Genomic DNA, 15,583 nt, shown 5'->3' on the forward strand with positions numbered 1-15,583 from the left:
ATTAAATTACCGTTTACATTTTGTTTAAATAAGGATAGCACAATTAAAGTCTAGGCAGGAGCTGAATGTCATCAAGTCCTCCTCCTAATTGACTTTAATGTAGTATCTATTAATTTGTTTATGTGAAAATTTGGTAAAGACGCGGTTGTTGAATTGACGGATTTGTGGGAAATGATCTATGCACACAATGCTACTATACACTCTAAACATGCATTCTAAACTAAATACCCCTAACATGCATACTAATCAATTTAAATATGCATAAATAATAAATTACACTACTCTACACTACTTTCATTATTTTTCACTATCCTATTACATGGCTTACATTTACAAGGTTATGTATGCCAAATAAAAATAGGATAAAAATATATACAAATAACAAATGATAAATAATACAAATACAAATATGGCCACAAAACCCGGTCCATTACTTAAGCCCAATCCAATCTCCGAGTATGTATTCCGATCCGAGTGACATCGAGTTCGGCCCAAGTAGAATCAAGCCCGGTCCATATTCAAAAATCAAACAAACACAAACGTAATTTTAGCAAAGTAATACCATCGTGAAATACTCGCAAACGCGAACCATTTTCGAGTTGTACCAACATGGTATTTCAACCAAGTTTGGATCAAAAATTCATAGATTAAATTATCAATCAACATGCTGGCACTTAGGCATATACAAAACATAATCAACATGTTAAAGGTCAACCAGCCAATAGCAAACAAAACCATGAAATCCTCATACCAAATTCAACACAAAAATCAACTTAAACACAAGCAGCAAAACCTATAATCAACTAGATCAACATATCAAATGCAACCAGCAACTATCAACTATCAAACGCAACCCACCAGCAACCAGCAACCATACAAACGCAGCCAGCAACCAGCAACCATACAAACCAAACAGCAGCCAAACGCAATCGGCAACCAGCAAGAAGATCATATCAAACGCAGGCAGAATCCATCTATAATCAGCTAGATTTCATTTGAAAAACAGAATACCATACAGCTCAGAACATCAACCAACCATAACATCACCTATTGAGGTCTCGGCAAAGGAAATAAGAAACCACAAACTAGAAATGAAACCGTATAGAAGCCAGAATAGACCAACGGAAACAGAAACAAGAACAGAACCAGATTCAAGATGAGTGATAGAATCATTACCCTTGAAGAACTAGAATCCTTTTCTCCTATTTCTTCTCTGTTTTGCGGTTCCTCCGTCTTCTCTGTTTGTAGGCTATTTTGCTCTCTTACCCCAAATCCTATTTTCTCTTCTTGAATTTGTTGTGCGATTTTTTTCTCTTCCTCTTTTTTCTTTCCTCCCGTCTCCTCTTTTTCTTCTTTTCACACCTGATCCTACTGCCTCCTTTCTCTTCCCCTTTTCTTCTTTTTTCCTCCCTTTTTCTTCTATATGCCGGCTGCCTTCTTCTCCTTTTCACACCAAAATTCTCCAAACCCTCTTCTCTCTTTTGTTTTTTCCTTTCTTTTTTCTTCTCCCTCTCACCCGATTTTCTCCCTAAAGAAACCAAATCCCTTCTCCTCTTCGTGCGGCTGCCCCTCTCTTTTTAACATATCTTCTATTTCATAAAAATCCCAAAATGCCCCCCAAAACCCTATTTTTCTCTCTTTCTCTAAAACCCTCAAGACTTACATTTTTGTCTTTTCCTTATTTTTGTGAAACCCTAATAAAGGAACCACCTTTCTCTCTTAAGGATTTTCTTGTGTTTATTATTTATTTAATTGTCCTATTTTTTAGATATTTTATAGGGTTTAGATCTTTTGGGTTTAGGTTTGAATTTTTATGGGCTTACGGTCCAAGAGGTGGGCCTTAGGACTTTTGTATGCTTATGGGTCCAAGAAACAAGTTTTGAATTTTTTGTAAGCATGTGGGCCTATGAAACGGGCTCTTGAATTTTGAATTTCTGCATTATTATTCTTCTCTTTTCTTCTCTTTTTTTTTTGTTTTGTTTGGCTGGACGAAAATCGGGTACTACAGCTGCCCCCCTTTGTATGTCTTTTATGAAATAAAAGACAAACAAAGGTGTAGTCAACCGAGTTTCGTACGGGAACTGAAATGCGCGGGATCACTGTGGCCATTCCCGGCTTGGCCAACTGTTTGTGCAAGAAAATAAAGGGCACGGGATCACAAGGCCATTCCCGGCTTGGCCAAATGTTGGTGCAGAAAAATAAGGGGCACGGGATCACAAGGCCATTCCCGGCTTGGCCAAATGTTGGTGCAGAAAAATAAAGGGCACGGGATCACAAGGCCATTCCTGGCTTGGCCAAATGTTTGTGCAGAAAAATAAAGGGCACGGGATCACATGGCCATTCCCGGCTTGGCCAAATGTTGGTGCAGAAAAATAAAGGGCACGGGATCACAAGGCCATTCCCGGCTTGGCCAAATGTTGGTGCAGAAAAATAAAGGGCACGGGATCACAAGGCCATTCCCGGCTTGGCCAGAAATGTTTGTTTGAATTTATGCAAGAAAATATCCTTGAATGGATGAATGCATGAAGAAAATTGTATTTTCTTTTATTCTTATCATTTTGAAAATTTGATTTTGGTTAATTGTCGTAAGCACCATCACCCCTATCATCCTACAATCATCCATTATGAGAAGACTGCATCTTTTGATTCCACCCTATCTTCAATCTGCCATGTTACGCTTATGTTTGTATCTTTCATTCTCTTTTTGTCTGGTCTTTCCATCGATTTGCTACTTCCATCTTATTTCCATCAAATCCGACATACCTTTAATGCCAAACCCAAAGCTTTTCGGCTCCAGAATCTCTTGGGCCCCACTATGTCTTTTAACGTCATTTAATTTCTTCTAACTCTCTTAGAATTAAGAACACCACAATCTCTCAGGCTCCACCATGCCTTTTAGCACCATTTAATTTCCTTTAGCTCCTTTACAGTCAAGAACACCAAAATCTCTTCGGCTCCACCATGCCTTTTAGCGTCATTTGATTTCTTTTAGCTCCTTTACAGTCAAGAACACCAAAATCTCTCAAGTTCCTGCTAAGAATAATGTCCTAATACACTTGTCATGATTCTTTTATTACTTTATTTAACTTCCAACTAAATTCAATAGTATGGCAATGCTTGTACTACACGAGATTTCTGAAGGCAAGATATATAAGCAATAAAATCGTGAAGAACACAAGCAATGAATAAGGAATTTGGAAATGAACTGAATAACCTCAGAGAATTTTATTTAGAATAGATAGATAACAGGAGAGACTAATCAAGTATATATATGATTCAAGAGGGTTAGGAATAAAGGAAATAGCAGAAATTTTTACAAGATATAAAATGAGATAACTTTGATTCCGCACAAAACTGCCCCAGTTTTGTGCGCCCCTATTTTGCAATTATTGAATCTGACTACTTCCATATGAAGCTTCTCCTTCATAGACTCATCATGCATACCCCTAAACATAACCAATTCACCTTTGTACAGCCTCGCTATCTGTCATTCATTGTATTTCCTTATATTCATCTCAAATCCTCGAAAGGCCTTTGCCTCCTTCTCCTTAGTTGCTTTCACCACACCTTTCTGATCTTAATATTATTTGAAGCTCCCAGGAAGGGTTTTCACTTTAGTAGAGACTTTTCTTTTTTCCCTAATTTTTGCCTGAAGCGCCCATGAGGGGTTTTCACTTCAGCAGGATTTTTATTGCTCTAATTTTTGCCTAGACCGCCCCTTCGGGTTTTCAATCTAGCGAGCTTTTAACTCTAATTTTTGCCTAGATCGCCCTTTCAGGTTTTCAATCTAGCGAGTTTTTTTTTTTTTTTTTTTTAACTCTAATTTTTGCCTAGACTGCCCTTTCGGGTTTTCAATCTAGCGAGTTTTTCTTTTTTTTTTCTTTTTTTTTTTTGTTGTTTTTTTTTTTTTTTGGCAATGGGTAATACTTTTTGATGGCGTCTGCATTCACCGGATTAAGCAATTCTTCTCCATCCATTCTTGTCAAAATTAATGCCCCTCCTTCAAAAGCTTTTTTCACCACATATGGTCCCTCATAATTCGGTGTCCACTTCCCTCGGTGATCCTTTTGAGGTGGCAAAATCATCTTCAATACTAAATCTCCTTCCCTGAAACTGCGATGTCGAACTTTTTTATTATGTGCTTTCATCAATCTTCTTTGATACAATTGCCCTTTACAAATTGCTCGTAATCTTCGTTCTTCAATCAAATTCAACTGTTCATATCGCATTCGAGTCCACTCTGACTCTTCCAATCCTGCCTCCAGAACTACTCGAAGGGATGGAATCTCCACTTCGATAGGCAAAACCGCTTCCATGCCATACACTAAGGAGAAAGGCGTCTCCCCAGTAGATGTCCGTATTGAGGTCCGATAACCATATAGAGCAAAAGGGATCTTCTCATGCCAATCTTTGTAATTCTCCGTCATCTTCCTAATGATCTTCTTGATATTCTTATTCGCCGCTTCGACAGCCCCATTCATCTTTGGATGGTAAGGAGTCGAATTATGGTGATAAATTTTGAATTGGTCACAAAAATCCTTCACCATTTTACTGTTGAAATTCGTGCCATTATCAGTGATAATTCTTTCTGGGACTCCATACCGACAAACAATCTCTTTCCTCAAAAACCGAACAACCACGCTACTCGTTACATTAGAATACGAAGCAGCCTCCACCCACTTGGTAAAATAATCAATAGCAACCAAAATGAAACGATGCCCATTAGAAGCCTTTGGCTCAATTGGACCAATGACATCTAATCCCCACATTGAAAAAGGCCATGGTGATGTCAACACATGCAATGGATTAACTGGAACATGTGTTCTGTCTGCATAAATCTGACACTTGTGGCATCTGTTTGCATAACTTATACAGTCCCTCTCCATGGTTAACCAATAATACCCTGCACGTATAATCTTCCGTGCCATTGCATATCCGCTGGAATGATTCCCACATATTCCTTCATGAATTTCCTCCATAATTAGTTTAGCCTCCGCCATATCGACACAACGCAAGAAAACTACCCCATCATTCCTTTTATAAAGCACGTTTCCACTCAAGAAGAAAGATCCCGCTAATCTCCTGATGGTGCGCTTATCATTCTCTGATGCCCCTGATGGATATGCTTTCTTTTCAATGTACTGTTGAATGTCATGATACCACGGTTTACCATCAGGCTCTCCCTCTAAATTTGAACAGTAACCTCGAACTTCTCGTTTCTCAATCTTAATTAGCTGCACTTCCCCTTTTGGGTCTACATCAAACATTGCCGTCAAAGTCGCCAAAGCATCCGCTATTTGATTCTCCTCTCTTGGGATATGATCAAACTCAATCCAATCAAAAAACTTAAATAACTTTTTGATATGTTGGTAATATGGAATGAGCTTGTCATCTTTAGTTTCCCACTCATCATTCAATTGCCTAATAACCAACTGTGAATCACCATAGACCTGTAGCCTCCTAATCCCCATATCGATAGCAACTTGAATTCCCATCGTACATGCTTCATACTCAGCCACATTGTTAGTACATTCGAAATACAACTTAGCTGTAAACGGGATAATATTCTCATCGGGTGATATTAACACTGCACCAATTCCACATCCCATGATATTAGAAGCCCCATCGAACAACATAGTCCACTTTGCCAAATCCTTCTGATTCCCTTCTTCTATCGACACAGTCATGACATCAATATCTGGAAACTTCAAATCCATAGACTGAGCATCATCAATTGCTCCATCTGCCAAATAATCTGCTATCGCACTCCCTTTGATTGCCTTCTGTGTAACATACAAAATATCATATTCTGATAACAACATCTGCCATTTAGCTATCCTCCCTGAAAGAGAAGGTTTCTCAAAAATGTATTTGATAGGATCCATCTTGGAAATCAACCACGTTGTATGATAAAGCATGTATTGTCTAAGCCGATGTGCAGCCCAAACCAAAGAGCAACAAGTTTTCTCCAACATCGAATAATTTGCTTCACAACTAGTAAACTTCTTGCTTAAGTAATAAATGACATGCTCTATCCTTCCAGATGAATCATGCTGTCCAAGCACACATCCCATCGAACTATCCGAGACAGTCAAATAGAGAATAAGCGGCCTGCCCGCTACAGGAGGCATCAACACTGGAGGACTTTTCAAGTATTGCTTGATCTTTTCGAATGCAATCTGACAATCTTCGTTCCACTCAGTAGAATTACTCTTACGCAACAATTTAAAGATAGGTTCACAAGTAGCTGTCAACTGTGAAATGAATCTGGCAATGTAATTTAACCTTCCCAAGAAACCCCTAACTTCCTTTTCTGTCCGAGGGGGTGGCATCTCCAAGATCGCCTTCACTTTATCAGGATCTACCTCAATTCCTTTCCTGCTTACAATAAAACCTAATAACTTCCCCGAGGTCGCCCCAAATGTGCACTTAGCTGGATTCAACTTCAATTGATGCTTCCTTAATCGATCAAACAACTTCTGGAGATTCACAATATGATCTTCACCTTCTTTGGATTTTGCTATCATATCATCGACATATACTTCAACTTCTCTATGCATCATGTCATGAAACAAAGTGACCATGGCTCGTTGATAAGTAGCACCGGCATTCTTCAAACCAAACGACATGACTTTATAGCAAAAGGTTCCCCAGAGGGTAATAAAAGTCGTTTTCTCACGATCCTCTGGTGCCATCTTGATCTGATTGTAACCCGAAAATCCATCCATGAAAGAGAAATTTGAATGTCTAGCTGTATTATCCACTAAAACATCGATATGGGGAAGCGGAAAATTATCCTTCGGTCTTGCACGATTGAGATCTCTATAATCGACACACATCCGCACTTTTCCATCCTTCTTGGGAACAGGTACAATATTTGCCACCCATTCAGGGTATCTAGCCACTGCTAAAAAACCAGCATCGAACTGCTTCTTCACTTCATCTCTTATCTTCAAAAGCATATCTGCTTTCAATCTCCTTAGCTTTTGTTTCACTAGGGTACATTCTAGAATCAATGGCAACTTGTGAACAACAATACTTGTATCAAGACCGGGCATATCCTGATAAGACCATGCAAAGACATCCTGGTAATTATGCAACAAATCTATCAATTTCTTCTTGTTTTCTCCTTCGAAGGCAGCTCCTACCTTAACCTCCTTTTTCTCCATTTCAGTTCCCAAATTAACAACTTCTGTTACCTCTTGATGTGGCTGTATTATTTTCTCCTCTTGATTGACTTGTCTTAACATTTCAGGTAAAATCTCAATTTCTTCCTCTATTTCATAGTCAGATTCAACATTGCTAATGGGTGCATCAAAATCTGGTTCATTAAGTTCGTCATCTTCGTTATCATCATTTTCAATCCTGTTGAAGAAGTGAATAAAATGGCTTTGAGAATGGAGAAGAAAAACTCAAATGGGAATGAAGAAACATGAATATGGATAACTATCAAAAGACTCTCATTTCATGGAAAAGGGAATATGTACAAAGATAGAACATGCAATCGCCATACTATAAAATTTATTGAAAGCAAAGTAAAGCATGCTCATTACAAAAGACCCAAACGAAGGCCGTGAGCTGGGCCCACGATGGTAGTGCACTCGGGATTACTCTTGCAAGTTCTTGAGAGATACTGGGAGCTCCAGACTGGTCCAGTTGCCTAATTTGAAATTTGAAGGACGCGAGATGACAAAGCAAGGTCTAGCAGCCGAACTTTGTTCCTCTTCCACCACAGCAACTTGGAAGTCTTCAAACTGATCACACATATTTGCCAAAATTGCCCCAATTTTATCAACCGATTTTTCAACTGGCAGTTTTCCAAAAACTACCCCAGTATCAGCCAAACTTATCTTGTTCTGCATCCCTCCATACACAAAACTGTCATAAAGCCAAGGAATCGGTTTCTTTTCAACTTCCAGCTCCTTTCCTTCCAGACGAGCAAACCTCTTTGCCTGTTTTTCTGCCTGCGCACGGTTCCTGTCAACCCTAGTTGGCTTATAACCCAAGCCCCAACGTTCTGGATGTTTCACCATTTCTACTGGCTTCTTAATTCCTTGTCGATTCTTACCAAGTCCTTCTCCCGGGCGAAACCCCTTTTTCAACATAAATTTTGCTACATTCTTCGTAACCTTGGATACTTGTGGCTTTAAGGGAGAGAATCCTACCTTCACATAGCTAGCACTAGCAATTTCAAAAGATTGGAATGAACTCTCAACCCCCTCTGCCGGAGCATCAATAGGAGCATCAATAGGAGAACTATTAGACAAACTAGCAACCATCCATTCTGACTGGCCTTTTACTATATAAACCCTTCCATCATGAATAAACTTGAGCATCTGATGCAATGATGAGGGAACGGCTCCTGCAGTGTGAATCCAAGGTCGTCCCAACAGGCAACTGTAGGTCGGTGAGATATCCATTACCACAAATGGTACATTGAAAGTTACGCTTGCAACCTGTAAAGGTATTTCAATTTCTCCCATAATCTCTCTACGTGTTCCATCGAATGCCCTTACTACCATCGGCACTGGTCTTAAATAAGATCTGTCAATCGGCAACTTTTCAAAAGTCTCCTTTGGTAAAATATTGAGCGATGACCCATTATCCACCAAAATACTTGCTAATTCCTTTCCACGACACATGGCTGAAATATGCAAAGCTTTGTTGTGCCCCATCCCTTCAGGCGGAATATCATCCTCAGTAAAGGACAACAAATGAGAGGCCAACACATTTCCCACAATGCCATTAAAAGAGTCTGTAGGAATCTTGTCTGATACATACGCCTGATTTAACATTCTCATCAAGACTTGTCGATGCGGTTCAGAACTCATTATCAACTCCAAGATCGAAATCTTTGCAGGGGTTTTCTTCAATTGATCCACTATCATGTACTCACTCTGCCGAATAATTTTCAAGAACTCCTGCACTTCCACATCAGTTACAACTTTCTTTTTCTCCTCTGGGCGTACAAAAAGCCCTTCTTCTGGAATAGAACCTGATCCTTCAACTTCAGGTATTGCTTTCCCTTTTCTTATACGTTCAGCTTCAAGATCCACCACCGGATTCCCTTCTGGCTCATTTCTTGTGTAACATCTCCCACTTCGGGTAACTCCACTGACACCAGAAATATTATCTACCATTTCTCCTTGCTTTCCTCTAACTTCAACCTCATAATTCCATGGCACAGCCTTGTCATTTTTGTACAAAGGATCTATCTTTGATTTGAGTGGCCCAACTGGTGGCGCATCTTCCACATAATACTGCAAGACAAATTGCGGAGCACGGTTCGGCCTAGGCCCTTGATAATATCCTCCTATAACACTAACTTCATTCGATTGGCCTTTCGCCTCAAACTTTATTATCTTCAAATCCATCAACTCTTGTACCTTCTCCTGAAAGCCACAACAATCCTCAATAGCATGTCCCCTCTGTCCTCTATGGAACTCACAAGTCTTCATGTCATCAAAAAGTCCACGTTGAACGGGCACATCCACTGCCACTTCCTCGACTAATCCTTCTTTCCTCAACACCATAAACAACTGGCCCAACGGCATTGCAATCTCTGATACCCATCTTTTTGTAGCACAAAATTCTTCAATGGCATTCACCCCCTCTTTCTCATGATTAGGCAATGGATTGTTGTTGACATTTGGTTTATTGATTGCACTAAGATCCAGCCATTTCGCTTCAATCATTCCCTGGACTATCCTTTTGAACTGTAAACATCCTTCAGTTGAGTGCCCGGGTGTACCTCCATGATATAAACATGTGGCATTAGGATCATACCAATGGGGATATGGAGGTTGGTGGACCCATCCCGGAACAGGAGCCACTGCTCCTTGCGCTTGAAGTTTCGTGAAGCATTCAGCATAGGTTATGGGCAAAGGATCGAAATGCTCAACGGGCCTTCTGGGTCTTTGGCTTTGGAAATTTGGACGAGGGTTTTGGTAAGTGTTTGGGTTTTGAAAATTTTGGTAAGTGTTTGGGTTTTGGAAGTTTTGGTAAGTGTTCGGGTTTTGAAAATTTTGGTAAGTGTTTGGGTTTTGCGAGTATTGATTGGGTAATGGTGCATTGAATCGGGGTGGATAAGGATTTTGGGTGTGGTTATGATTATAGTAGGCTCCTGGGCTTGACATCCTTGGGGCATTGCTTCTAGGGCGATAATCTGAAGTAGGCACACCATAAACAGCTGGATTTGAATCAAAATTCACAGAATGCACTTCAGCCTTCTTGCCTTTACTTGCTTTAGCTGGGTCTGATTTATCAAGGGTGGGATAATACAGAGTACCTCTCTTCATACATCGTTCAACTCGCTCCCCTGCTTGTATCATATCAGCTAAGTTACTATGACCGCCTCCCGCCAGATTGGAAGTATAAGGCTCATGGAGAGCATCAATGAAAGCGTTCAACAAATCCTTTTCTGAAAGGGGTGGAATTATCTGGGCTGCTAAATCCCTCCATCGATGGGCAAATTCCCTAAAGCTTTCCCCACTTTTCATTGCTGTGTTCTGCAGATCGTAAATGGTAGGGATCTTTTCTTCGTTATGCTTATACTGCTTCATAAACATTTCAGCCAAATCCTCCCACGAAGCTACTGACGAAGGATTAAGGGTATTGAACCATCTTTGAGCTGCCCCAGTCAGACTATCTTGGAAATAATGCATCAACACTTTCTCATCGCTTGCATATGGCTGCATGCGCCGACAATACATCGTTAAATGATCCAAAGGGACTCCAGTGCCATCAAACAAACTGAATTTTGGTAGTACAAAGTCATGTGGAACATTCAAATTCTTCACCAAGCACAAATTGGCTGGGTTCAGCATCCCTACAGCATTGAAACCCTCCATGGCTCTTAATCTTTTCTCCAACTTCTTGATAGCATCTATTGAGCTACTTTCTTTATTCTGAACTCCCTCAGTTACTACCCCGCCAATAAAAGTTCCCGCGGTATCAGCACCGACTGGGAAGGGATTCTCATGCCCATGAGGATCAACTTGATGAATGTAAGTTGTGTTCTGAGTCGTTGCCTGTTGAGAAACATATTGATGCTGGTGCAAACCAGGCAAAGATTGGTTACGGACAGGAGTGAACCCGGGTGGGTAAACTGGTACTTCTTGGTGCAAATGATTCTCAGGAACCTCTGGTGTTTCAGAATTTTCAGCTACTCCCTTTCCTTTCATTAGCAACGCCATATTCTTCATCAATAAGACCATCTGCTCTTTCAATTCAGCTATATCCTGATTCTGACTATGCTCACCCGTTTCCTGCTCCATATTCTCAATAATTCTTGATTGTAGGCGAGTCTGATAGGGGTGTCGATGGTGCTTCTTGGGCGCTATGATTATTTATGATTTTTCTGTGCATTATGAAAACAACGACATTAGTCCTCATTTATTTTATTTTAAGAACATGCATGCATGTGGTTATTATTTGTGCAAATCCTAAGTACTCCTTACAATTAACAAGATGATTTAAAAAATTGATCTATTATATGTGCAATAGTTATGTATATGAAAAGTATATATGTACATGTATGGATGATTAACGAGTGTGCAAGCATATATGGACATGTATGGATAATTAACAAGCATGCACATGGGTACAACCTAGGCTAACATATACATGGCAAATGTATGAACACGTGTGGTTTAAGAAATGTGTATACAAGTGTAATCTAATTGATGTGTCAAGTACATATGAATATGTAAATAAGGGATAAAGATACATGGTATATAAATGTACAAGACTATAACATAATATAAGCATGTGAAATAAATAGTTAGGGATAGGAATGCCCCATTTGTTCCTAAAATGGGTAATACCGCCTAAAAATGTCTGGAGGTTTAGAACCATGGCTACAGTTCATCTATGGTGCACAGGATGGTTTAACTAACTAATCGAGAGGTCTCTGGATCAGGTGGCTTTTGCTCCATTGGATCACAAAAGCCCATCCCTTAATGTCATAAGAGGACGTCAATCCAGGAAGGTGTCTTCCCCCACCCATACAGGGAAGTGAATCCCATGAAAGTGGTAGGTCAACCTTCACTAATCACTAAGTAACCCGGGTATAGAGTTATGTGTGTGAAGTGATAAGTGAATGTGTGTGCGGGGGCATACAAACCAATATCCCTAATATTTAAATCTCACAAGGCCCATATCTGATGAAGAAATCTACAACATTGAACAAATCCATCAAATTCTTCAAATTTAATATACAAATACAATGGGAACTAACATAAAAACTATACAAGAAAAGCACGAAAATCAATCATACAGGCTCAACCCCTTTGGTATAAAAACCAATGTCCCCAGCAGAGTCGCCAGTTGTCGCAACCGGGGTCACGACGCGGACCGGCGATGAAAGGATGAAAAATGTTTTAGAGTCGCCACCAATTGATTTGAGTGCAATTGGACACTAAAAAATGGTCTACGAACCAGAAAATGGGTAAGGGGGTCTATTGAGTGTGGGGAAGGTGTTAGGCACCCCACAACTCCCTAAAAGGTTACCTAGATTGATCTATGTGCTTTTTCTTGAAAAGTTATTTGTCCAATATAGATGATATTTTGATTTGAAAAGATAACATAATTAAAGCATAGGCAGGAGCTGAATGTCATCAAGTCCTCTTCCTAATTAACTTCAATTTAGTTACCATTATGTTTTCGAGTACAAATGATACATTAATTTGAAGAGATAACATAATTAAAGCCTAGGCAGGAGCTGAATGTCATCAAGTCCTCCTCCTAATGAACTTTAATCTAGGTATCTAGTAAATTAATTTATCATTGTGTTTAGAAATACAAATGACACTTTAATTTGAAAAGATAACGTAATTAAAGCCTAGGCAGGAGTTGAATGTCGTCAAGTCCTCCTCCTAATGAACTTTAATTTAGGTGTCTAGTAAATTAAATTACCGTTTACATTTTGTTTAAATAAGGATAGCACAATTAAAGTCTAGGCAGGAGCTGAATGTCATCAAGTCCTCCTCCTAATTGACTTTAATGTAGTATCTATTAATTTGTTTATGTGAAAATTTGGTAAAGACGCGGTTGTTGAATTGACGGATTTGTGGGAAATGATCTATGCACACAATGCTACTATACACTCTAAACATGCATTCTAAACTAAATACCCCTAACATGCATACTAATCAATTTAAATATGCATAAATAATAAATTACACTACTCTACACTACTTTCATTATTTTTCACTATCCTATTACATGGCTTACATTTACAAGGTTATGTATGCCAAATAAAAATAGGATAAAAATATATACAAATAACAAATGATAAATAATACAAATACAAATATGGCCACAAAACCCGGTCCATTACTTAAGCCCAATCCAATCTCCGAGTATGTATTCCAATCCGAGTGACATCGAGTTCGGCCCAAGTAGAATCAAGCCCGGTCCATATTCAAAAATCAAACAAACACAAACGCAATTTTAGCAAAGTAATACCATCGTGAAATACTCGCAAACGCGAACCATTTTCGAGTTGTACCAACATGGTATTTCAACCAAGTTTGGATCAAAAATTCATAGATTAAATTATCAATCAACATGCTAGCACTTAGGCATATACAAAACATAATCAACATGTTAAAGGTCAACCAGCCAATAGCAAACAAAACCATGAAATCCTCATACCAAATTCAACACGAAAATCAACTTAAACACAAGCAGCAAAACCTATAATCAACTAGATCAACATATCAAATGCAACCAGCAACTATCAACTATCAAACGCAACCCACCAGGAACCAGCAACCATACAAACGCAGCTAGCAACCAGCAACCATACAAACCAAACAGCAGCCAAACGCAATCGGCAACCAGCAAGAAGATCATATCAAACGCAGGCAGAATCCATCTATAATCAGCTAGATTTCATTTGAAAAACAGAATACCATACAGCTCAGAACATCAACCAACCATAACATCACCTATTGAGGTCTCGGCAAAGGAAATAAGAAACCACAAACTAGAAATGAAACCGTATAGAAGCCAGAATAGACCAACGGAAACAGAAACAAGAACAGAACCAGATTCAAGATGAGTGATAGAATCATTACCCTTGAAGAACTAGAATCCTTTTCTCCTATTTCTTCTCTGTTTTGCGGTTCCTCCGTCTTCTCTGTTTGTAGGCTATTTTGCTCTCTTACCCCAAATCCTATTTTCTCTTCTTGAATTTGTTGTGCGATTTTTTTCTCTTCCTCTTTTTTCTTTCCTCCCGTCTCCTCTTTTTCTTCTTTTCACACCTGATCCTACTGCCTCCTTTCTCTTCCCCTTTTCTTCTTTTTTCCTCCCTTTTTCTTCTATATGCCGGCTGCCTTCTTCTCCTTTTCACACCAAAATTCTCCAAACCCTCTTCTCTCTTTTGTTTTTTCCTTTCTTTTTTCTTCTCCCTCTCACCCGATTTTCTCACTAAAGAAACCAAATCCCTTCTCCTCTTCGTGCGGCTGCCCCTCTCTTTTTAACATATCTTCTATTTCATAAAAATCCCAAAATGCCCCCCAAAACCCTATTTTTCTCTCTTTCTCTAAAACCCTCAAGACTTACATTTTTGTCTTTTCCTTATTTTTGTGAAACCCTAATAAAGGAACCACCTTTCTCTCTTAAGGATTTTCTTGTGTTTATTATTTATTTAATTGTCCTATTTTTTAGATATTTTATAGGGTTTAGATCTTTTGGGTTTAGGTTTGAATTTTTATGGGCTTACGGTCCAAGAGGTGGGCCTTAGGACTTTTGTATGCTTATGGGTCCAAGAAACAAGTTTTGAATTTTTTGTAAGCATGTGGGCCTATGAAACGGGCTCTTGAATTTTGAATTTCTGCATTATTATTCTTCTCTTTTCTTCTCTTTTTTTTTTTGTTTTGTTTGGCCGGACGAAAATCGGGTACTACAATGTATGTATAAATCTTGACTTTGAAATGGATCTAATGCAAATGGTGGCTTGGTTATACAAATTGTTATAATGTTAATCCCCCCAATTAATGAGTACCAACTAAGTGTTGACCTAAAAGATGGGGAAAACAAAATTGAAATTGATTGCTGGTGCGATCCAAAGAAGAAATGGGTCGGCTTAGAATGAATTGGTGGCATTACAAGTGCTAATTGAAAACAAAATACTTTATGGGATACTGTGGTAACTTCTTGCAAATGAGGTCACAAATTAAATTTTTATGCCCAATAGTTTCAACGTTATTTTCTTTTATAGAGAATTATCGGTTATCAAAAAAATCTTAAAATTATGTTATATACATTAATATTATATTATGCTGTCTTGGAACCCCCGAAGAACGATGAGATTATGAGAATAAAAATGTCTCTAATGAGATATTTTTGCTAAAGTTAGCACAGCTTAGGGGTTGATGCCAAAGTGTTTTTGGTACAACTTGTAAGGCAGATGCTTTTTTCAAGGAACTTCCATAACAATATCTGAATATAGATATGATTAGATTCTCCTATTGCTTGACTGTGTTTTCTTTGTTAATCATACACAACTAATCTACTACTAACCTACATTTTCTGCAACCACATTAGCTGTTGTAAAAAAGGAATATAGATTATTAAC

The 15,583-nt window shown here is 38.8% G+C and overlaps 1 protein-coding gene across 1 annotated transcript; it reads right to left on the reverse strand.

The window, feature by feature from the left end:
- Positions 1-808: 808 nt before the first annotated feature.
- Positions 809-10,859, reverse strand: LOC119980745 (the record flags this gene model as incomplete). Its single annotated transcript, XM_038823541.1, has 4 exons — positions 809-974; positions 5,266-7,271; positions 8,265-8,924; positions 10,221-10,859. Coding segments are annotated over 4 exons (3,471 nt in total), but the record flags the coding sequence as incomplete, so codon positions are not given.
- Positions 10,860-15,583: the final 4,724 nt, after the last annotated feature.

Source organism: Tripterygium wilfordii, chromosome 16 (assembly GCF_013401445.1).
Source record: "Tripterygium wilfordii isolate XIE 37 chromosome 16, ASM1340144v1, whole genome shotgun sequence".
NCBI classification, from domain to species: domain Eukaryota; kingdom Viridiplantae; phylum Streptophyta; class Magnoliopsida; order Celastrales; family Celastraceae; genus Tripterygium; species Tripterygium wilfordii.